Here is a 25,997-nt window from a genome sequence, read left to right as displayed (position 1 = left end):
CCTATAAAATTTGCCACTCTGGGATGGTTTCACAGTATACATTAATTTGTGCATTAGTAAAAAAGGTGCATATCTTGTCTGGTCTCATCCCAGATAATTGTATTGCTTGCTTAATGACCTTTAACAAAATTCTAGCCACAAGCACTGGGTAAGGAGTAAGGCTTTGTTCTGGTTGTGCTGGGAGGTTCACCCACTCTATCACACTGTCTCCTTGATGAAGGACTGTTGTGAGTGCCTCTTTTGTAGCAAAAACTGATATTTCCAAGGGTTTCTGAGTGACTCTTTCAACCACAATGGATAAAGCCAGTTCAACTTCTCTCAAAGACACTTGCGCTTCTTTTGTAAGCTGGAGTGGTGAATTTAAAGCACTGTCTCCCCTTAAAATGTCATATAGAGATTGCAATTGATTAGTAGTCAAGCCTAACACTGGATGCATCCGTTGAATATCTCCTATTAATTTTTGGAAATCATTTAAGATGTTCAACTTCTCTGTTCTTAAAGAAAGCTTTTATATTGTAAGTGCCTTAGGATATACTTCATATCCTAAATATTGAAAAGGAGCATGCCTTTGTATTTTTTCTGGAGCTATATGCAGTTTCTTAGTGTTTCTATGGTCTTTTGTAGACATGCTTCTAACATTTGTTCCTCAGGGGCACATCCCAAAATATCATCCATATAATGTAACAATATTACTTTTGGAAATGCTTTTCTTACTGGAGTAAGAGCAGCAGCAACATACATTTGGCACATAGTAGAGCTATTTTTCCATTCCCTGTGGCAAAACCGTCCATTAATATCTTTTATAAGACTCAGCTAAGTTAACGCTGGACACCGAAAAGGCAAATCTTTTCATATCCTCCTTATCTGGAGGGATAGAATAGAAACAATCCTTAATGTCTATAACCCAAAGAGGCCATTCTCCTACTCAGTTGGAGATGGAAGTCCAGGCTGAAGAGTTCCCATAGTTCCTTTTGTTCATTTACTCTTCTTAAATCAGTCAACATCCTCCACTTAACAGATTTCTTTTTTATAACAAATACAGGGGAATTCCAAGGACTTAGAGAAGGTTGTAAGTGTCCTTGTTCAAGTTGCTCTTACACTATAATCTACTAAGGCCTGGATTTTATCGCTATAAGGGCCACTGTTCTACTCACACTGGTGTATTAGTTTTCCATTGAATAGGAACCAGTGAGAGTGCAGGCAGGCCTTCAACAGCAGCCCTACCTAAAAAGCCAAAATACTTAATTGTAATCCTATCTGCTGTAAAATGTCTCTTCCCCACAGATTGATGGGGATTTTTTCTATCACAAAAGGAGTAAAAACTCCTGTTTCATTTTCAAATGTCCATCTCATAGGGGCAGCACTAACTTCTGCTGCTATTGATCCTCCTACACCAGACATGTAGGTGTTTGCTTTAATCTTTGGCCAGTGACTGGGCCAGCTGGCACCTCTAATGACTGTACAATCTGTGTCCATGTCTACCAGTCCTTCTAATGGTATGCCATTCACATAAATAGTGAGCATAGGTTGGTCAACTGTCATAGCTGCAGTCCAGAATATTCTTGGACTCTGCTGCTTGGAGTCAGAATCTGGGCAATTATCATCAGGCTGTCTATTATGGATATGTAACAGTAAACCCGATGCTACTACTTCTCCTGGTTGATAAATCACATGTTGTCTACTTGTGTTAGTGACTGGGATATTTGCTACAAATTCTCCAGTTTCCCACATCAGTGTATGGATGAAGACTGTTTTATAAGCACTCTCAGGAGGTGAAATGGTCAAGCCTACTGTGTCTGGAGGCAAGGGATTCATAGACTGGACAGGAACAGATTTTACCTCTCCAGGGGATATCTCAGAAGTCCCTACTGCATACAACTCTATTTTTCCTCATTGCAGTCCCTTTTTCCCCTCTGATTGCTTCTTGGCTGATAGATTGTGTAATCCCTTTCTTCCATCTGATTGCCTTTTGGCTGATTGATCATGTCTTAATGTTGAATTTCTAAAGACTCTCTGGGTATAACCTCGGCTGCCATCTTGCCCCACTTGGGGCCCTGAAGCTGGGTCCCGCCTCTCATTTCCCTGGGTCAATTTACATGCTGAGGTTCAGTGGAAACCCTTGTGGCATTTTGGACATGGGGTTTTGGGTTTTCTCTCATCCTGTCCTCTCACTCTATCTCCATATCTACATTGAGCTCTTAGATGCCCAACTTTTCCACAATGAAAACATAGATGATTTTCTCTAGAAGTCCCTTGCCAAGAAGGCCCTGTCTTTCCATGTTCATCATAGTCTGGGTATAATAAGCATTTGTGTCCACTGTGGCACAGTGTCTTAAGATCTCCTCTAAAGGAGCATCTTTGTGTAGTCCCCATATAAGTCTTTTGCAAATCTCATTAGCATTTTCCTTAGCCAGATGTCTGGTCATTATTTCTGTAGCTTCATTTTCTCCAATGGTTCTTATTACAGCTGTTTGCAAACGTCCCAAAAAATCTGCAAAGGGTTCATTGGGACCTTGCTCTATTTTTGTGAAGACTTCCCCTCGATCTTTTTGTCCTGGGAGGGAACCCCAAGCTTTTATTGCAGCCTTAGAAATTTGCTCATACACTGGTATGGGATAATAAATCTGTTCTGAATTCTCTCCATACTGACCCTCACCAGCTAGTTGGTCAAAAGTTATTTGTACATTAGCTCCTGTTTGCCTATTATGTCTGGCTTGAATCCTATATAATTCATGATACTCTGAAAGCCATAACAAGTTTTGTCCAGGTTCTAAACATGTCCTTGCTATGGATTTCCAATCACTTGGGGTTAAGATTTCAGAAGCCAAACTATCTAGTAACATTTTAACATAAGATGATGTAGCCCCATAAAGAGTGCAACCTTTTTACAAATCCTTAATTTTTTCCAGATCAAAAGGAGTGTATCTTCTCCTTTTTTGACCTGAAGAGTCAATCTCTTCAATCACAGGATATGCATTTATAAAATCAGATAAGTCCTTACTTCATTTTTTTGCCTTAACCAATGCCTTTTCTAATCTTGTCACAGGCTGCTTCATAGGTGGTGCTGAATGTGTTTCTGACTCTCCTCTTTTTCCTTCTTCCTCCACCCATGAAGGGTTAATTGAGGAGGGAGGGTTAGGGGAATTGGAATGATCTAATTTCTCCTGCTGTGAATTATTATCTGATTCTTCATCCTTTTCACCTAGTTTAGTTGGCACCTTCACCTCCTGCTCTTTCTTTTTTTTCCTTATTCTAACACTCATATGATTTCCTAAAGCCAGTTGTATTAAATTATATGTATTAAGTGTGTCTTTGGAAATTGAGTCAGGTTCATTTTTATTGTAGAATTGACCAAGTTGCTGTCCTACTAATTTCCATTTCTCTAAATCCAATTCTTTTCCCATAGAGAACCAAGGAGATATGTACTGTACAGTTTCTAAAGTTCAGTGATCTGCTCCCAAATTATAATCAAACCTTGGCTTTTCATAACCTTGACAATGCTCTCTACACATTTTCCTTGAAGAGAAGGCTGTTTTCTAAACATCTGTCTCATTTTGGCTGAAATATTACTTTGGCCCTTAACAAAGTTTCCTTATTGTACTCAACCTAATTTCTGGGTCAGAGAGACTTTTCCATTGGATTAGGATCAGAAGATTTTCCACTGAAAATGTCTGTCCCACGTTCAGGCACCAAAATATAATGTTCTCTTCTCTAAAATATAATCATTCTCTGGGAGCAGATTTCTTGTGGGGCTTCTGGAGGCAGTCTTAGTTTCAGTTCAGAGTAATAATCACCTCAAATGCAGCCAGGAGTTAAAGTCCAGTCCTTTTATTGTCTCTTCCAAAATAGCCCAGGGAGCTTTCTTTGAAGCCCATCTCTCTCCTTGGTTCCAAGAGCTCCTGTTGCTAGTCCTTTGTCTCTTCCAGCTTCAGCCTCTCTTCTTTTGAATCTAAAAACCTCCAGCCCGCACAAAGGTGATATATATGGAATGAATTGACTCCTCCTCCCAGAGTGAAATTGTGGGTTCTCTGTGACTTGTGAATCTCCTGCACTGAATCATGACTTGTGAATCTCCTGGAGTGCCTATCAATTGCAGCGACTTAGCACCTTGTAAGAATCATAACAGTTGATGGGGGTGCTCTTCTTTTCTTGTTTATCATATGTTAGTGCTATCATAGGCATTTATGCCATGTGCCCTGTTCTTCTACTAGAATGTGAGCTCTATGAGAGCTGGAATTATATCTTACTATGTAAATAGTATCCACTTGATATAAAACTCAGTTGAGTTGAAGTTAATGAAATTCTCACTTGACACTAAGGAAGACCAAGCAGTCAAATAATGGAAATAAAATATCAATTTTACAAAAAGTATCTGTGCTTCCAGGTGTGAAAGTGGAAGCCTTCTTTATGCACCATCCAGCTGTCTAATGATATCTTTTACACACTTTCTGGATAATTCTTTTGTGGCAATAGACAACAACATATTCAGGCTCACCATGTTCCTCTTCACTGACCTGTGTATAACCTGTAACTTTTAATTCTTTGGAGACAATTTCATACTTTACAGCCAAACAGCATTGCTTGAGGAGTCCTTGTGTTAAAAAGATGATCCTTTATTTCAAGTAGGAGCTTAGGGAAATTAAAAGATCCTCAAATGCAATCTAGTATGCTCTTATTCAATTTTGGACCTATTTTACAACCAGTGTCTGTCAAAAATAAATGTCAACTCTTATCCATTTAAGTGGAGATCAGTTTAGATAAAAGATATTCTTCATCTATTGGATTTTCCTGTGGAATAATCAGGCCTAAGTCTTTTGAGTAACAATGAATCTCATTTAGGAGGCTTCTGCAATCATCACAATATTATCCATAACAAGTATCTGGAGAGCTTTACTATCTCTGTAGAATCCCTCTTTCACTTAAGACTGCAATGGACATCTTCCATAGGAATGATAAAAACTTTTGGTGATCAGATGTCTCTCTACTCCTTGTGTGATATTAAAAATTAGTCCTGAAACTTGTTTCTCATTTATATCTATTAATGAATAATCTATGATTGAGACATAAGCATTGGGAGACACCTTGTTGGAAAAATAAAATCCTTGAAGGCATTGTTTTGCTTTATTGAAATTATGTTTTTTCTATAGTAGACAAATATCAAGGACAGTGTGAAGAGAAAGTGAATTCTTGGCATAAGGGACAGACAAGCTGTGCAGAGGTATAGAGACTAGATATGATATGTTGCATGGTATGTGAAAGATAGAAAATAAACTAGTTCAGCTAGACTACAGGGAATATAGAGGGGTATAATGTGCAATAAATTTGGGGATGAAGTCAGATTGTGAAAGGTTTTTTAAAATGTCAAATAGAGAACTTTGTGTTGGATTCCAGAAGCAATGGAGAAATCATTGGAGCAAGGAAGTAACAAAGCCATATTTATGCTTTAAGAATAACACTTTGTGATATTTGTGTAGAATGTGGATCATAAAATATGGATTATAATGATATGATCTGATGTAGACATTCCCTTTTTTGTAATCTGGTGACTTAACACCTTATAATCCATTAAGGAATAAGAAAACAAGTTAAAAAATGGTAGAGAGCTGAGGGAAACTGTCCTGTAGTTACAGTTGAGATTGTTATATTATATAACTGGTATATTAATTTTGAAAATAGTTTCTTCTAAGAAGAGTTCCAGAAATGTTTTGAGCAAGATGATTCATCTGAAAGACAGCACTCATCATGGCATTTAAATTCTGTCATGTTTGTGACAAATCTCAATACCATATGGTGAGTTCTCTTAATGAGTGCTTAAAAATAACTAGCAAATATAAAAAATACTGTAATCTCCTAAAGCAACATTCAATAGATAGTATACACAGAAAAAAAAACCATCTGATAATACAGATTCAGGATCAAACTCAACTCTAAATATACATTTATGAGTTTGGCCATTCAATTACTGGCTTCTTAAGCTTTCTGACACTGAGAAACAACCATATAACGGGAAAGAAATCACAAAAATTAGTTGGTCAATACTAAAATCAGAAGTCTTTCTCTTTTTTGTGTATGTTTGAAAGAGATGTGATATTGAATATCTAGGGATACTTGAGTAACCCGAAGACTTTAGTGAGTATTCTAATTGGTGCTCACATCCACTGAATGTAATGTCCTGATGGGGCTAGATACATCAATATACAACCATTTCACCACTACAGATAATCAACAGAACTGGCTTGCGAAGTTAAAAAACATGGGCCCTGAAAAATCAAATTAATACAGTAACAACATTGTTCAGGAAGCAATATTATGATTAGGGACATGCTATCACTCACTATTGTTTCTGGGGTAGTAGCACCAAAATTATAAACTACTTAATAACAACTTAATTAAAAACTTAAGAATTATGGAGGAGGGATGGAAAACTCTTTTAAAAAAAGTCACCTTTTAAGGGAATATTTCTTTTCTCATTTTACATTTACTCTTCCTCCATTGTGTGTACAAAGAATCATAAAGGGATATATGTCATTGAAACTGTTTCTCAGAGGAAGATACTTCAAAAGATTAATTAGGATAATTAGGATATTAATTGGTTATCAATATCTTTCACTAATGGGACCCTCAAGTTATCCCTCTACTACTGTTTGAGGTTCCCCTACAATCAAAACCTAATTAGGTCTAATTTGAACCAGTTGCAAGGGTCCATAGCTGACCCTAAGGAGTTTAGCAAAAGAATTAGACTAAGTCAATGTTCAAAGGAAATAGGCCCTTTTATTTGGCATGTTTAAGGAAAGTCTTGTCGTTTCATTGGTCCCAAAGGAATGAAGGTAGGTAAGCATATAATAAGTGAAATATATAATATAAGGGTATCTCAGTGACTCCCTTACATAGGAATTGCCAGCCAAAATAGTATAGTCCACCAACTCTATCCCCTTGATACAGAATCTCATACTTCCCAACAGTAGAAATGGGAAGAGTTATACAACTAGTAAAAGCTATATAATGAGAGATGTTACTAGAGAGTATAAGGTATGAATTCAGTAGATGGTAAGTAGAGAGAGTCAACAGTAGACTCCTGGGTCCATAATTCATAGCATCTAAGAGATTTCAGGGACCACGGCAGATTTAGAATCAGAGCACCTTTATTATACTGCAGAGGGGGGAGGGGTCCTGTTCAAGCAGATCTCATTGGTGTCCGACTTCTGAGGTCATAGGTAGAGATAATGAAATCAGCAAAGAATCTGGAAGTTTCTAGCCAGCAGTGTTCCAAGTATAAAAGTTTTAAAGTACAGGGGTCTCAGATAAAGGAGGTGGTCAAAAGGAAAGGGAAAGAATAGGCCAGAAAAAAAATAGATGTTTTCCTAGACTATAATAGAGATCAAAGAATGAAAACTTCTCTGCAGATGAAACTATGTATGTTAAAGGCAAGTATGCCTTATAAAACAATAGATTGCAAGGAGAAGCTTCTTATATAGCATATCCATATAAGCAGATCAAAAAAGTAGAAGCTTTCTTGTTTCAAACATAAAAAACAAAACAAAAAAATGAACAACTTTAAATTCCTTGCTTTGCAATGTGGAAAATTTAAAAAAGAAGACAGCTAATGGCATTACAGCATGCTGGACTGAATATTGGCCTTTGACTCAGGATGACCTGAATTCATGTCTAACCTGTGACCAAGACTAGTTGTGTCACACTGGGTTGCCTCTTTATACACCAAGGAACTCTCTAAAATTCTGAGTTGCAAATGTACACTGAAAAAGTGGGTATCCTTACTGAAAGTACCCCATATCAACGAAATCACAGGCGACAACAAATGGAAGAGGGAGCAGCAAAAGAAATATGTCTGAATCATTTTTTCCAAGATACTTCCAAAGTAGATGCTTATCAAAATTAACTCACGAATTCTATGATCCTGATGAGCCATAAATTAAAAGAAAAATAAGGTAAGAATTATGAACACATGAACTTTGTATATAGTAGGATATGTCTGTTTGACTTCTTGTTGGAGGAAGAAGAGGGGGAAATGTGTGATTTAATTATAGGAAACTCCCAATTTGAAACACTCTTCACTGATACAGTTTAACAATTTATCAGTAACTAATCTTAGAGAGCTGCATGGAGAACCCAATGGTTAAATAATCTGACCAAGGTAACACGGTCAGGATACATGAGACATAGTGCTTGAATCCAAGAGATGACTCCAAGGCTGGTTGTCTCTTAAGGAGTCATAAAATTGTGTCACACTAAATATTATTTAAAGGGAAAAGTTAGTGTTGCCTTGTTTCAGTCATACAGGGTTCAGAAAACTTGATTTTATATAGTGTATGGGTACATACTTTATAGCTAATTAGGTATGTAGTTATTTTTATTTTTAAAAAGAATATAGGTATAACACTGCTTGTCTTCTAAATGGATGGGGAAGAGATTGAAGGGAGGGAGAGAAGTTGAAAGTTTTTTTTTTTTTTTTTTTTTTTTTAAATAACGAATGTCAAAATGTATAAGATTGGCTAAGATGACAAGAAAAGATAACAACAAATACTGAAGGAGATGTGGGAAAACTGGAATGCTAATGCATTGTTGGTGGAGTTGATTCAACCATTCTGGAGAACAATTTGGACCTATACTCAAAAGAGCTAAAAACTGCATATCATTTAATCCAAGTGGTCTAACACTGGGTCTCTATCCCAAAGAAATTAAAAGAGGAGAAAAAAACTCCCAGGTAATAATGTTTGTACTTGTTCTTTTTGTGGTGGCAAGGAACTGGAAATTGAGTGGATGCCCACAGATGGGGAAATGGCTGAATAAATTATGGTAAATGAATGTAATGGATTATTATTGTTCTATAAGAAATGATAAGCAGACCGATTTCAGAAAAGTCTGAAAAGACTTACATGAGCTAAATAAGTGAGTGAGCAGAATCAGGAGAAACTGTACACGGTAACATCAAGATTATTTGATGATAACTATGATAGACTTAATTCTTTTCAGCAATATAGTGACTGAAGACAATTTCAATAGATCTGGGATAAAAATGCCATCTGCATCCCCAGAACTATAGAGACTGAATGTGAATCAAAGAATACCACTTTACCATTTTTGTTGCCTGACTTTTTTTCTCATGGTTTTTGTTCTGATTTTCCTTGTGTAACATGGCTAATATGGAAATATATTTAAAATGATTTTGTGTGTGTCTGTGTGTCTGCCTGTGTGTGTGTGTGTGTGTGTATACATATATATATACATAAATATATAAATGTAAAACCTATATTAGACTGCCTGCTGTCTTGGGGAGTGGGAGAGATGAGGAAGAGAGGAAGAAAAAATCAGAATTCAAAATCTTACAAAAATGAATGTTGAAAACCATCTTCATATGTAAAACACTAAAGTACTTTTAAAAAGAAATGCAAAGTAAAAAAAGAATATAAAACTTGTTCAAGGACACAATACTCTTATTATCCTACTATGAAATAGTTATTATGGGAAAATCAGAGTCAGCAGCCTTCATTTTATTTGTATACTTTTTCCAAAAAGTAAATCTGCTGTGAGTGGGGGTTTGGGAGTGTATATTTTTCTCACATAATTTTCACATTCTTAATAAAATTGTAATCACAAAATATAAATAGGAAAAATATTTTATTAAAACAATACATTCTGAATTAAAAAAAATTTAAACTGAATGTCTGCTTTTTAATTTTGTTATTTCCATCCTCATGGAGAAATAAAAACTATTTTGTATTACTTGAACTGATTAATCTGTTTGCTATCTTAATACTCAAAAATAACGAGTCAAATTATAAAAAAAAAAAATCTAATGAAAAATATGCTCTCAAATTTATGCCAAAGTTTTGTTTTTTTTTTAAGCCTAGGGGATTCAATTTTACATTTATTAAGCATCTACTAAGTGACAGCAACAATGAAAAGTATAATTGCTGTTCTCAAGGAACTTATATTCTATTGAAGTTTGAAAATATACACAGATAAGTACTTAATCTGACATAACATAGGGGAGAGACAGAATGTTAACAACTGTTCAATTTAACTAAGCTCTTCAAGAAGATAAGAATTTTGGGAGGTACAGGGGATTAGGAAAGGAGGAAAACATTCCAAGCATGTATAAAGGAAGAAATAAGAAATAGAATGTTGAGTCAGGACCTAGCAAGGTCAGTTTGACTAGAATATAAAATCTGTGAGAAGTGGTGAAAAAAAATAAAAGTGGGTGTGAACCAGACTGGGATGGCTATAAACTCTCAGTTTATTCTAAAGGCAAGAAGGCTTCTGAGCAGAGAAATTACATGACATTAACAGATCTGTGCATTAGGAAGATTATTTTGTCAGCTGTGGAAGATGGAATGGAATGGGGAGAAAATGGAAGCAAACATCAGGAAGCTTTGGAAATAGTCTTGGGTGACAGTCTAGGGTGGTGGTTGTGTTAGTAAAAAGAGGATAGATATGAAACATGTGACAGTAGGAGCAACAATTCCTGGCAACTACTGGAATGAATATAGGATGTTAGGAAGAAGAAACAGTTAAGAATGATCTCAAGGTTTTAAATTTTAATGACTAGAAGTTGTGGTACCCTTGATAAAAACAGGCAAGTTTGGAGAAAAGGTAGTTTTAAAGAGAAAGATATTGAGTTTGATTTTGGACATAATGAATTTGAGATAGTAACAGGACACATCAAGATGGAGCTGTCCAGTAATATGGGATCGGAGCTCATCAGAGATCAGAAGAATACAAGAGTTTGGTGAGAAAAAGGATGGCATAGGGCAATCAACTCTTCTGTCTATAATCAGCATAAGACTCTCTCCAAAGTTACTAATGATTTCTTAATTGCTGAATTGAATGTTTTTTTCTCAGTCTTCATATTTCTGAACAACTCTATTGCTTTTGACGTTGCTGATTACCCTCTTTTCCCAGTTAGTCTTTACTCTCTAAGTTTCCATTACAATGCTTTTTCCTGATTCTCCTCCGACCTGCTAGATCAATTCTTTTCTGTCTTCTTCACTGACTCTATACTCACATCACACCTGATAGCCATGAGTGTGTCCCTGAAGTCTCTGTCCTGGTTCTCCTCTTCCTCTATTTTTTAACTTGGTGATCTAATCAGTTACCATGGTTTCAATTATCATCTGTATACAAATGATTCAGATCTTTCTTATCTCACTTTAACTTCTCCAATTTCATATTCCCAAGTATCTTTTAGATATCTTCAAATGAATATCTATATGCATCTTAAACTAAGCATGTCTAAATCTGAACTAATGATCTTTGCCCCCAAACTCTCCCCTCTTCTTAACTTGTCTATTGCTGCTAAAGGCATCTTAATCACCCAGACTCACAATCTAGATAAGTCACCTTAAATGAGTACATATTCCCAACCCTCCCATGTCAAATCATGTCAAGTTCTGCTGTTTCTATCATTTGTGCTTGCCCCCCTTCTTTCATCTGAAACTACCTGTAAAGGTCAGAACTTTGGAGAAATATACTTAAGGCTCAGTATGATTGATTGATTGATTTTTTTTTCTTTTTCTTTTTTTTTTTTTAATAGCCTTTTATTTACAGGATATATGCATGGGTAACTTTACAGCATTAACAATTGCCAAACCTCTTGTTCCAATTTTTTACCTCTTACCCCCCCACCCCCTCCCCCAGATGACAGGATGACCAGTAGATGTTAAATACATTAAAATATAAATTAGATACACAATAAGTAGTATGATTGATTTAAACAAGGTGTTAACTCAGTGAAATTGATAAGACAATGGTTATCTAGTTTAGCATGTGAGTTCTGTAGTTCAGTATGATTGCCCTAGTGATATAATGATTGATTTATACTCAATATACTGTAATGATGTAATTATAATAGAGCATATAAACTGGGACAAACTCAGCCAGAGACAGATTGGGAGGAGACAAAGAACTCGAGACTAGGGCTCAAGCTCTCAGACTCAGAGAGACTTCAAGATAGAGCCCTTCGTGATGACTCTCCTGCTTCCTCCACTGAGACCAAGTCCCTTCTGAAGGCCCTCCAGAAAACTAGCCAGGTCCCAGGAGAAGGAGACAGACTGTGAAGGAGATAATAAAGAATATGGACTTTATCCCTGGCTATTCTCATGGTGATTATTCTGCTGAAACGAAGGCTGGTCCCAAGACCTCCAGAAAGCTAACCAGAACTACAGATGAGGTCTTAGGTAACTAGATGAATTGTCAGAGAAAGCCTGAGGTGCTGATAAGATTATAATATTTCCTGAAGTAAACAAGGAAGGGCACTTATGACCTGCTCAGACTTAATAGCCTCACCCTATGGAGATCTTAAATAATCCCACCTTATTGTATCCAATCAGAAAGCCAAGTTATGATGCCAAACCCCCTGAGGTTAAATTTTCATGTCTGTTCATGGCCTATGCCATCTTTGTTGAACCTCTTTTGGGGTTAGCTTGCCATGGTTTTCTGTCTTATGATGTCTTTCTCCACACCCCTTTTTCCCCATGTCTTACGGTGACTTTCTCTACGTGAGATAAAATACTTCTTTATTTTGTCCATAACTTCTTCTCATAAATATATCTTTTGGCAATGAGAAAGTCATTGCCACTCAGGACGTCATCACTATCACCATCTGAGGAAGTTCCTCATCACCTACCGCATAGACTATTGCAAAAACTGGTTGATTGGTCTCTTTGCTTCAGGTCTCTTCCTAGTTAATACTGGCCTCCATTTAGCTATTAAATTGACCTTCCTTAAGTACAGATCTACCCCTGTTCTCCTCCCTATCCCATTCTGAACTCCATTCAGAAAATTCCAATGCCTCCCCATCAATTCTAAAAATCAAGCATAAAATTCTATTTTGTCTTTCAAAGTCCTAAAGCTAGCTACTTCCTGCCTGGCTAGTCTTCTTACATCTTTTCCCCTCATCCACTTATTTCTTTATAAATTTAGAAGACTTTTATTCCTTTCTAAATGTATATTGCTGTTCTGACTTTAACACAGATCTGATGTGAGTAGGGCTCCTTCTAATAAATCCCTCCCCTTAAATTCTCCCTCTCCCTCTCTCCTTACTCTCTTCTTTCTGAATTTAGAAGACTTTTCTCTCTCTCTCTGTCATTTGTTCATAAATAGAATTTGAACCCAAGTCTTTTGACTCCAGAATCACTATTATTTTAGACGTGATCTGATAGTTATCTTCAACCACTCTGTAATGTGTCTCTGAGGACAAATCATTTAACTTCTCTGTACTTCAGCGCTCTCATCTAAAAAATTAAGAGATTCATTGAATAATCCTCTCTACGGCATCTTCAAGCTCTAAAGCTGATTCTCTGAGGTATGGAGTAGAAAAGCATCACTCTACTTCTTCTCCCTAAACACTAAACAGTGAAAGAGCCAGCACATACAAAGAGGAGAAAACAACCTCAAGTTCAGATCAAAGATTTTAATGACTCAAGCAATATCTATTATTATGCAAACTAGAATAACAGAAGTTATGGTGATGGAAATGTTTAAATCTATGTATTATCAAATCCTTAAAGTTTTAATAGCAATGTTTTAGAGATGAAGTTGCAATCACAAAATGAAAAATTTTAAAAAGCTGCTTATTTAGAAAGGAGACAACTTTAAAAACATCATTACCTGTTCCAGTCATTTCATTATCATTGATATCTGCTTGTGTCAGTAATTTGGTTGTTCTTTTATCTTGAGAATCCACTTCGACTTCGCCAACTGAATCTAATGAATCCAGCAGCATGACTAAAAGAATGTGAGGGAAAAGTGAAATTAAAAAGGACAATTTATGATTCTCTAGATACTAATAAGAGCATTTGGGTTGCATATTCTGTACATACAAAACAGAATAAAAATGCTTATAGATAGATAAAATATACATATTATATAACAAACCTGACATGATTATATACATTTTATATTTTAGGAATGAATTTTCTTTCTATTAATAATAAATTGGAAATTATTTAAAAAATATATTTAAACTTGAATTAGCTATAAGGAATATGTTATTGACAAAATGTACAGAATATCATTCCCTGTGTTAAGATACTAATTTTTCTAGAATTTTCATTTGTGGTTCTGTTCATAGGAAGATAAGCAAACTAATTTTGTTGAACAATTATATAATTTTAGATAATAAAAGTTACTCACCATTGGCTAGCATGCCAGTTTTCTCTTTTATCTAAATTAAAAGAGAAAAAGTATAAATTAAAATAGAAATTTAAAAATTAGTATAATATTAATAATACATATGAAAACCTGAACATGATAGAAAAAACTCCTTTTTTCTATTTCTTGGAATATGAATGAATCTGTACCTAATCGTTATAGGAATGCTATGACAGTTAAAAATATTTTCTTTAAATATTTTCCTCTTTAACATAAACTAAATTAGTAATATATAACAAGCATGAATAGACCCCCCAAAAATGTCCAAAGAATAGAAACATCTAAAATACAGTTATCCCAATTGGAATATGGTTGTATTTCAGTATACCAAAGAGACAGGACAATTATAATGCATATATGAGGAGGAATCGTTGAAATTCAGATTTAATCAAATAATTTCATTTTCAGATGAATTAATTGAAGTACAAAATAAAGAAGTATTTGTCCGGGGTCATTCAGTAAGTTAGCAGAAGAGCTGTGATTAGAAACCATTTCTCTTGGTTTACAAAATTAAGTATTCTTATACTGAAAAAAAAAAAAAAAGAACAGGCTGCTATAATCATAATTCAGTATCACAGATCAGAAGAGAAGGAAATTATCTTAGAAGTCATTTTAATCTAGCTTCTACTTGAGAGAGCCTCCCTATTTACAGCATGGTTGACAGAAGACATTACCTTTAGTCAATGGGCACTGACTATCTCCTGGAGACAATAAACAACTTTATAGAAAAGTTCTTCCTTTTGTTATATCAAAATGTCTATTTTTCCAACTCAACAATAACTTGATGTCTTGAACAACAGAACCAATCTGCTTCCCTCTTCTTTATGACAGCCCTTCAAATAATTGACAACTATCATTTCTTTCTCTCCTCTTCTCCAGATAAAGCAAATTAGTTTTTTTCAAATTTTTTTCATAGGATACAATTTACTATAATTTTACTACTATGATCACTTTATTTTACATCTTCCTTTGTTAGTCTCTCCTAAAAGAATCTGACATGCAAAAGTTGAATAGATAAAAGGATCAATCTAGAAAATAGTAAAATTATAAGTTTTTCATTCTAAATATTATAACAAATTAACAAGTACATAACATTTTTAAGTTTGTAAAGCACTTTACATACATAATGATGATAATCAGGTGAGCCTTCCTGATTTGAACTGGGGAAATTTATGGAACATGTATGAGAATGGGCTAGCATACTGGCATATGCTAAAAAGAATATGCTCAATCAAGCTCTGATTCCTGGATGGTGCCTGTGAATGAGAATTAACACTGAGAAAGGAAGGGTAATTCATTCAGTAAACTTTTAAGAGAAATAACTATATTTGCCATAGTTTTCTCTTTTCTTTATAGTGGGCAGTTTGGGATTTATTACAATCAATCAATCATGCTAAATGGACCACTGACCATGGCCCTGTCCTAACAGCTTTTCCACTGGATCATCCTTTGCTTCTGGTTTGACTTTCTTTTCTTTTTTTAAATTTAATTTTATTTTCAGTTCAACACTTTCTTCCTTAACTCCCCTTCAGGGCTCTGAGAAGGGAAGACTATGATACCCATCATGCCTAAGAAATTAAAACTATTTCTGCATTAATTGTATCTTTCAGGAAAAAAAGAATACAGGACAAAATATTCTTCAATCTGCATTCTGATTCTAACAGTTCTCTTCCTAGAGGTAGATAGCATTTTGTATTATGAGTCTTTTGGAGTCATGCTAAATCATTGTACTGATCAGTAGTAACTGATCAGGCCTTTCACAGCTAAATATCTTTGTATTACTGCTATTACTATATAGATTTCAGTTTATAGTAAGTCTTTCCAGGTTTTTCTGAAATTTTCATCATTTCTAAGAATACAATATTCCATAACATTCATGTACCATAACATTCCATATAATACACCAATAATATTCTATCACATTCATATACCATAACTTGTTCAGTCATTTCCCAAATGATGTTGCCCAGACTTTTTTTTAATGATTCTTTCTTATTAGCCCCTTTCTTTTTCAAGATTAGAATAAAAGACACTTGGATAATATATCTCCAGTTAACTGAAGATGATCTGAGCTGAATGCAGGATTAAAAAGCCTTTTGCCAGCAGGAAGGTTCGTAGCCTCCTCTCCTTATGATACAGGTTTTTCAAACCTCTATGTGTGTGGCCTATGTGTAAGGCTATGTTGTTTGTCAACTATCCTTTGTAAAAGCTTCAGGGAAATAGAAACATCAATGTACTGTTTACAAAGCTATGAATTGCATTTAGAAAGCAATTTGGAACTATGAATTATCAACATAATTTATTAAACTATGCATAGCTTCTGACCCAGAGATAATACTAATAGGCTTATATCCCCAGATTTTTTAAAAACAGGAAAAGGATCGATGAGTACAAAAATATTTATTTAGCAATTCCTTTGGAGTGTCAAATAACTAAAAACTAAGGAGGAGTCCATTAGGTGGAGGATGACTGAACAAAGTATGATAGATGAATGTAAATAGAATATTACTTCACTATAAGAAATGATGAAAGGGTCAGATTCAAAGATCCATAGGAGGGTTTACATGAATAATATGAGAATGATATAGAATGAAGTAAATAGAACCAAAATAATTTATGTAAGGAATAAACATTATAAAAACTAACTTTGAAAATGTTCTAAATCATTATTGATTAGAGAAATGCAAATTAAGACAACTTTGAGGCACTACTTCACATCTCTCAGACTGGCTATGACAGGACAAAATAATGTTAAATGCTGGAGAGGATGTGGGAAAACTGGAATACTAATGCATTGTTGGTGAAGTTGTGAAATGATCCAACTATTCTGGAGAGCAATTTGGAACTATGCCTAAAAACTGTGCATAAATGCACTTCTGGATCAAAGTGTCTCTATTGGGTCTGTATCCTAAAGAAAACATAAAAGAGGGAGAAGGATCCACACGTGCAAAAATATTTAAAGCAGCTCTTTTTGTGGTGGCAAAGAATTGGAAAATGAGTAGATGCTCATGGCTCTTTTCAACAATGAGGCGATTCAAGTCAATTCCAATAGACTTGTCATTCGCATCCATAGAGAGTAACAGAAACTGAATATAGATCAAAGCATTGTAGTTTCATCTTTTTGTTGTTTTTTCTTTTTTTCCCCACTTATGACCTGAATTTTTTTATGCAGCATGATCAATATGGAAATATGTTTAGAAGAATTGCATATGTTTAACCTATATTGGATTACTTGCTGTTTTGGGGAAGAGGAAGGGAAGAGAGAAGGAGAAAAAATTGGGACACAAGGATTTGCAAAGGTGAATGTCAAAAATTGCATGTATTTGGAAAAACAAAATATTTTTTAAAAATCTTTCATGCAAATAAAATCAGTTTTAAACAAGTGGAGAACTATTGTTTATGGGTAGACAGGTCTAATATAATAAAAATGACTTTACCTAAAATAAACAACTGAAAAATTAATGAACACAATAACATAATCATTATTTTAGAGGATGAACGAATAGTACTTTACCTCTTGACAGACAAGTGATGGTCTTAAATAAGGAGAATGAGATATACATTTTTCATCATAATAAGGAAATTTTTTTTTTTTTGCCTGACTATGCTTATTTTTAAGATGGGTTTCATCCCAGAGGATTCCACTTTTTTGCCATTGTAAATCAATATATTATCTTCCAAACCCATGTAACATGGGTTTCTTTTTTTTTTTCCTCAGCAGAGAAGGAAGTGGGAGAGAAAATAAATGCTTGCCAACTTGGAAAAAAATTCAGATTATAAATAAAACTATCTTCTTTAAAGTGGCCTTTTTCTTACATATGTGGGAAATACACTCCACATACAAAAAGTACTTTTTGTTATTTTTAGCTTTTTTCACAAATCTCATTCATTCTGATCTTTTGCCAAGGTTAATAATATTCTTTTGTACTTGTGTTCCTTTTTTCATATTTTGGAGTTCTTCTATTTTCAAATTATTCTTGTGCAACAACTTTGGTTCCTAAAGAAGTTTTCCACTTTTGTTTCTCATTGAGTTCCTATACTTTCACATAGTTTTTGTCATTGTTATTGAGGCTCATTAGGATTAAGTGACTTGCTCAGGGTCACACAGCTAGTAAGTGTCAAGTGTCTGAAGTCAGATTGAACTCAGGTCCTCCTGACTCTAGGACTAATTTTCTATCTACTGTGCCAACAAGCTGTCCCCCCACTTTTACACAAGTAAGATTTAATGCTACAGAATCTCTCTTCCCTCATGTGGACTTTTCAGTTTAAATGATTTCACCCATTTTCGCTTTGAAATTTACAAAATTAGTTTTATTAAGCCCTGGGCACCTATGTGACAATTTAAAGAATTCTACTTCTTTGCCATTGTAAACCAATGTATTATCTTACAAGATTCCAGTTGCCACGTAAACAATCACAGATTTTGATCTGGAGGGAACTTTGAGAGTGATAGGACTTGACCAAGGTTAAACAAGTAATTTTCAGAGAGAATATTTGAATTCAAGTCCTTTGACTCCAAATCCAGGGCTCTTTCCATGAAAGCACGTAGACAAATTCTTTATAAATTACTAAAGGTAAGAACTGAGTCCATAATACAAATTTCTTTAGTTATTAAAGGTGAAATTATTAACAAGAAGATCAAATGTTTTACAATAAAAGTATAATTAGACTTCCAGCAAAGGTTGGAGATGAAATCTCTTCTGGGGATTATCACTGTCTTTGAACAAATTTTATATTCTGTATAAGGAAGGCATCATCTAGAATAATTTATATTTATAGAATATTTTATCATTTAAAGTGTTTTAAAGTCTTTGCCTACATAACTTAATTTGATCCTCCTAAATGACAAGTGTAAGTATTATCCTAATTATGCAGAGAAGGAAACAAATTAAGAAATTGGGGTAGGGGAGGAAGTGTCCCTGTTCTTCACAGGCATGCTCTTTAAAATTTCTAGGATAAAACTACAAAATAGAGTAGAATGGATTTTTTCTTATTTATGTGAAGTGATGCAGTAGAAAATATATGGAATTTAGAATAAAGAATCTCCCTTTCCTCATGCAGAGTTCTCAGTTCAAGTCCCAGAGTTCATTATTAACTATATGACTTGTTAAGTCACTCAATCTCTCCTAGCCTCAGTTTATGCAACACAAAATGGGAACAATGACTTCTAGACATGGGGTGGGGGGAGAAGAGTAGGGAAGGAGGAGAATTCATTCTACTTTTTTCACGGAACTATTATTGTTGGAAACACATTTTGAATCCTTAAAGTGCTAGAAGTAAACTTGATTTATAATAATAATAATAATTAGTTGTTACTATTATATACTATATATATACACACATACATACATACATATATATATATGTATATATATACTATATATACTATACTATTATAAAAATAGTTGTTACCTAAACAAAATTTGGAACAAATACGTCAAGTAACAGTTTTTAAATTATCATTGCTTCACATTATCAGCTACTGAGAAGTGGGAGTAGATAAGGGAGGTAGGGCAAGAGATGTATCATCAGGACTCTTCCTTAGGTAATGAAAAGAATTTAATCCATTGCTTTTACCAAGCATGTTCCAATAGTCCCTCTTCCTACCACTATAAATCTCTGGGGCTAGGATGAGGAAGGAATCTGCTTCTGTGCTCTAAAAGCACTGGCTTTGCAAAAAATAAGCAAAAAACCCCCCTCAATATATAAATATTTACAAGATAAATTATTTACATTTCTTTTAAAAAAAATTCACTTCTCAGTTCCAAATTCTCTTTCCTTCTCTTCCCCACCCTTTACATTATCAATTGCAGAACCAACCCTCTCTCCTACCTCCTGGGATCAAGTTTTCCTTTGATAGTTATTAGCAATGAATTATTTAGTCAACAAAATTTAGATCTGCCTTCTGGGGAAAGTCTCCTTTTTAACAGATATTAGCAATGAACTATTCAGTCAACAAAATTTAAATCTGCCTTCTGGGGAGTTTGCACTAAGGAAGTTCCTTAAGCTCATGAAACAACAGATAACTAATAACTTCACCCTAAATTTCTGAAGATGTTTTCTGGATATCAAAGAATCATGGACAGACTTGGGGAGTTCAAGGATGTGACCATTTCAACATTCTTAAAATGAAGGGCAAGATTCCAAGCTATTAAATACTCAATAGAAGCATACATTGACTGAAGCATTTATCTCTTCTGAAGATTTGGGATTTTGCTCATATTGATTTTCTTCCTTTTCAGTAAACGACAATACATCAACATCACCCTCATCTTCAAAATCATCACTGTAATTTTCTGAAAGAAAAAGAAAAATACACATGACAATACATCAACATCACCCTCATCTTCAAAATTATCACTTTAATTTTCTGAAGGAAAAAGAAAAAACACACATAAAAGGAAATTACTTCAAAAAATTTTAAATTCCAAAAAAAGTTTGATGGACTTCCATATAAAATGAAGCAAAATTAATCATAATTTCTTTCAAAGCCAACATGAAGGTACTTTAAGTTAAATTTGTCCTAATGTAAATATCTCAATTCTCACTACTATTTTTATTGTTTTGGGATTAAAAAAAAAAACTTTTGAAATATCTTCAATAGTTTTTCATTTTTTAAACCTTTCAAAATTTAAAATTCATTCTTCCCAAACTCTCAACTCTTCTTAACTTCCTTGCTTCTGATTCCTATATCACACCATCCTTTCAGCCACCTAAATTCATGAATGCAGTCACAGCTTTTTCTCTCTTCCTCCTCCTATCTAGTTAGTTGTCAAGTTTTGTAAATTCTACCTCTGTCATTATCTTTCAAAATCTGTCCCCTTCTTTTCCACTCATAAGCATCATCTGTGGTTTTTTTTTTTTTTTGTTTGTTTTGTTTTGTTTTGCAAAATTTTATTTTGCTTTTGTTTAAGAGGCCACAACCTCTTATTTGGTTTCCCTTTGTCTCTCTCTTCTCTTCCTTTTCCAATACACCTTCCAAAGTGATATTCCTAAAGTCCATATTGGATCATGTCCCTTTCTCCAGTGACTCCCTCTTACCTTTTAGATAAAATATAACTTCCTCTTAAGGAAAAAGAAGGGAGAGAATATATAATAGCTGTCAGAACTCTTTGGAAAAATAATATTAGTGGTAAGTAACCATGGCCACCCCAAATATGGGAAAAAAAAACCCTCTCAGCTGTTAATATTTAAATAAACTGATATGGATCCAAGAAATAAGGTTTAGATCTCACCTATCAGATTATTATTACAGGAGTTAGATACTGAAATGAAATTTTTGGATGAAGACTATGTAAAAGCAGTACTACTTTATGAAAAAGCAGTATGCTGAGTAAAACATCTTCTCTGAAGACATCTTTCTTCTTTTAGAAAAGATACCTAAAAATTGACACTAAACAAGTCTCATAATACTTGAAATTTGGTGACAAAAAATGAATAAACAGTAAAAAAAACTTTAAAAAAAGCTAACACTACTCAACCTTATTATAACTCTTCAATGGTTTATATTGGGATAAATTATTTTAGTTCCAGTTTGTATAATAGTTCATATTTTAGTGAGTACCAAGAAAGCAAATTTAAAAAATACAAATAGGAATTGAAGTCTGAAGATTTAACTAAAATAATGTAATCCTATTTTCTTTTAAATAGAATTCTTTTAGATGAGAGGCAGTATAACATAGTGGTAGAGGGATTTTCTTCATCAGGAGTTCCCTATATGAATAAAATAAAAATCTATAAGTTTAAAAATATGATATTACGCTTAAGGAAGATATCATAATGCTTATGGTTCAAAAAAGACCCTAGAATCATAGTGACCAAAACTTCTTAAGAACCTGTCTTTAGCTCCCACTTCTTTTTCTTCTCCCCTTTTGACTCGGTATATTCATTCACCCTATGGGCACTGGACTGAACTTGCCCTGAAACTGGCTCTTTCCTCTGGAAAAGAATATAAGAAGCTCCTGGCTAGAACAGAATTTTGCTTTTGATTCAGCAGTTCCTTGGTTGCTAGTGCTATATACATATGTTATACTGGCATCATCTCATTTCTTCAATTATGGTGTATCTCTTACTTGTCCACCTAGCTCCCTTCCCCGTTGCACTTTACTTTCTGACAGTTAGACCCTCTTGTTGAATGAATTACCTGAAGGAGACTCAAGATTATCTCCTTTGTAGCAATAATGTAACTATAATTTTTCAGTCTTGGTATATCCATTGTTGAAATGAGACTAATGTGTGGGGTATTCTAAGTGATTTGCCTAAAATAACAGTTAGCAACCAAAAGTATAATCCGATCTGCCCCTTTGACAATTCAAAGCTCCTTCCACAAAACCACACTGATTTTCCTTTTAATCAATGGTACTCTCATAATGCCTTATTTCTAATATGGAATTACCTGGTATTTCTTCATGTTTAGAATCATCCTCATTTTCACCTTCAGTTGATTCCATTTTGGTTTTATTTCTATATGAAACATTTATGTTAATTAGGATTATACTTGAACATAAGCAAAATTCTAGGCATATTTATGTTATCTCTAAAACCATTCATTTCCTCAAGCATTCTTATATTAAAACAGTATTAAGAGTTTTGGAGATTAATGGAAAATGTCTCAGAATAGGAAGAGAACTATCAAGTATTAAGTAGTTTCTATGGGAATACAAAGACAAAAAAAGACGTGGATGTTTTTACTTTTTGGAAATAGTCCTGTTCTGAAGGAGCTTTATTTTAATGGGGGAGATAACAGGGAGATGCCAACATTTAGGGAAAATCAGTAAAGTCCCCTTAGAGGATATATCACTTGAAATGAGCTGTGAAGGAAGCGAAGGATTTTAATAGGGCTTAATTCCCTGCAGAAACCATGGACAGTAAAGACCACTAAGGAATTGTCAGACAGATGCAAAGAGAAGCAAGAAAGAGTGAACCCTCAAAGATATGTTTTGTTTTCTTTTTTAAATTTCATCTATCAATAAAAGCACAGAAATAAATATTTTCAGAAAATTAACACAACTAATATCTAATTAAAACAGAACTTTGTAATTATCTGTATCAATTTCAGGAAAGGTTGACCCAAGAAAAATCAAGGAACAGTCACAAAAATTTAAAATCTTGCAACTCCAATCAATATTTAAAACAGTGAAAGTGATTAATAAATGTTTGGTGAATAATGACAGATATCAGTCAATCAATGAACTTTTATTAAATGCCTACTACTATGTGCCAGGCACTATATTAAGTACTGGGGATACAAAGAAAGGGAAAAGAAGTTCTTACTCTCCAGAAACTCCCTCATTATAATGGGGGAGACATGCAAATAAAATAACTAGGTATAAAAACAAGCTAAATATAGCACATATCAGAAAAAACGAACAGAGAAAACACTATAAGAGGAATTGTCAAAGACTTCTTGTAGAATTTTAGTGAGGACTTGAAAGAAGCCGTGGAATCTAGAAGGCTAAAATAAGGAGGGAGAACATTCCAAGAATGAAGGACAGCCAATGATAATGCTTAGAGTTGGGAGATGGAGTGTCTTGTTTGAGGAAGATCAAGGAAATCAATATTATTAGATCTAAGAATATGAGAGAGGTACATAAGTGACAGGTATTAGAAAACTAGAAAGGTAAGAGGAAGCCAGATTATGAAGGGGTTCGGATACCAAATAAAAGATAGGGAAATTTATTATTTAGCAGTTTTCAGATGTGTCAAACTATGTATGTCCCTATAGGTTTTTTGTTGTTGTTGTTGTTATTGTTGTTGTTTGTTTGTTTTTTGGCAAAGATATTGGTATGATTTGCCATCTCCTTCTCCAAACAGGATTAAGTGACTTGAAATCATATTTGAACTCAGGTCTTACTCACTCCTGGCCTGGTGCTCTATCCAAGGTGCTCCCTACCTGTCCCATGTAGGAAAATACTGGAGGTTATTAGAGTAGATGGTATTCTATAGTCAGGCCTGCCCTTAAGGAAAATCATTCTGACAAATAGGAAATGATCTGGAATGGGGAAAGCCATGAGGCAAGTGGACCCAGCAGCAGGCTAATGTAATAGTTTGCAAGGGAGATAAGGGCCTGCACCAGGGGAGTTGCAGTGTCAGAAGAGAGAAGGGGGCTTACATGAGAGATGCTATGAGGCTTTGGCAATAGACTGGGTATGGGAGATTAGAGAAAGTGTGGTGTTGGGAGTGGCACTGAGGTTGGGAGCCTGAGAGGATGGGGTATAGGATCATCCAATGAAGTAATATCTAATAAAAAGTGGTCAGAGTTCAGCAGAGAGGTTAGGGTTGGATAAGCATATTGAGTATCCTCAGTATAGAAAGGGTAATTGAATTAATGGAAGATGATGAGATCAACACATGAAATAATATGGAGGAAGAGAAGAGGACCAAGGGCAGAGATCTTGGACACCTCTGGTTACAAGCTAAAGATGGGTTGCAAAAATTAAAGGCTCATTAAAAGGGCAGAAAGATTTTTGGCAGGCCTTAATTATAACAAATAAAATGCATCCAATGAAATAGTATCTGTCACTTTTGTTTATGATAGCCAATCATCACTTCTGTTTTTCTCAAGTCCATGGGAGTTGCATTTTCCAAGTGGCAGAACTTCAGGCAGGCAGGAGAGTGACAGCAATATTAACATAATCTGAACCAGAATCACTCATTATGGTCAGAAGATGGTGCAACGAGTCTCTTGTTTTTTAACATTCTCTCTTAAGATCTTATCATCTCTACATTAATTTTCCTTCATTCATTTTTGTCATTTCTACCACAATTTTAAAATGTCAAAAAATAAATAAAATGATCATATTTTGGAGAGGATTTATATTTTCCTGACCATTCTCTTCAATATATATATATATATTTTTAAACTAACCAACAAACCAACCAAACAAAAAAACCCAATAAAAAACCCACAGGAATGTTACATTTCTTCTTTTTTAGGTTAAAGATGCTGTTTTTAGATTTAAAGTATTTTGTATCTAAAACAATGTGTTCTGATATATAATGACATTATTTTCTATTCTCTCCTAAACAATCCTAAACAAATCCTAAACAAAATTAAATTTCTGCTTTTGATGGGGAAAAAAAAAAAAAAAAAACACAAAACTACTCGAAGGAAGACATTACAATAGAAACCAGAGTCCTTGGTAATTGTCAAGTATATACATCTTTATGAGTACCTGGTAAGAACATTTCATTTCCAGTTTATTAAAAACTGAGTTATATATGGTGTTCATTATTTACTAGATTTAACTATTGACTATTTTTATTGACTCTACCCTGGACTTGATTTCCTGGTAATATCAGTATTTATTATAATACTAATGTAACATACTGAAATATTAAAAAATTTAAAGTTGGTGCCTCATTTTTCTAGGACAGATAGATGGTAAACACGCCAAAAGATAAGATTTTCAATAGCACCATGGCCTTTGATAAACCTATAAAGTAGAAAAAAAAACCATTTCTAGTAAGAAGTGTCAGAAATGAAATCTGAAGCTAAGTCTTCCTGATAACCAGGTCCAGAACTGTAAACATGACACCAAACTGCCAATTTCATTTATAGAAGATACGAAACAATGGTTTTCGTAGGTATTAACCTCAGGAGATTGTGCATTCTGCAATCTGAAATGTGTGAATATTTTTTAAAGTTCCTACAAACTATCTTGATTTTTGGTCATTTGCTTCCTTCTCATAAACTGAATGATAGATGTTCAGATAAATGATTTCCAATATATTATGGCATAGTAATATTTAATCAGAATTTAGTCACTGAATTAAATGATGGCAGTTTCTCTAAACTGTTTTCTTGCCTTATTGAAAATCTTTTAAAA

General features: G+C 34.3%; 1 protein-coding gene across 2 annotated transcripts in view; it reads right to left on the bottom strand.

The window, feature by feature from the left end:
* CEP162 (centrosomal protein 162) overlaps nucleotides 1-25,997 on the bottom strand; it is a 128,783-nt gene that overhangs the window by 65,630 nt on the left and 37,156 nt on the right. For both annotated transcript variants that reach the window (XM_023503096.2, XM_012549195.3), the window contains exons 6-9: nucleotides 22,565-22,632; nucleotides 20,344-20,465; nucleotides 14,152-14,182; nucleotides 13,627-13,743 (exon numbers count right to left, since the gene is read on the bottom strand). In XM_023503096.2, the coding sequence (XP_023358864.1) occupies nucleotides 13,627-13,743; nucleotides 14,152-14,182; nucleotides 20,344-20,465; nucleotides 22,565-22,632 (338 nt within the window). The remainder of the gene's footprint in view (nucleotides 1-13,626; nucleotides 13,744-14,151; nucleotides 14,183-20,343; nucleotides 20,466-22,564; nucleotides 22,633-25,997) is intronic.

Source organism: Sarcophilus harrisii, chromosome 4 (assembly GCF_902635505.1).
Source record: "Sarcophilus harrisii chromosome 4, mSarHar1.11, whole genome shotgun sequence".
Taxonomy (NCBI): domain Eukaryota; kingdom Metazoa; phylum Chordata; class Mammalia; order Dasyuromorphia; family Dasyuridae; genus Sarcophilus; species Sarcophilus harrisii.
Note: the sequence above shows the minus strand (reverse complement) of the source record. Positions and strands in the feature narration are given on the sequence as shown.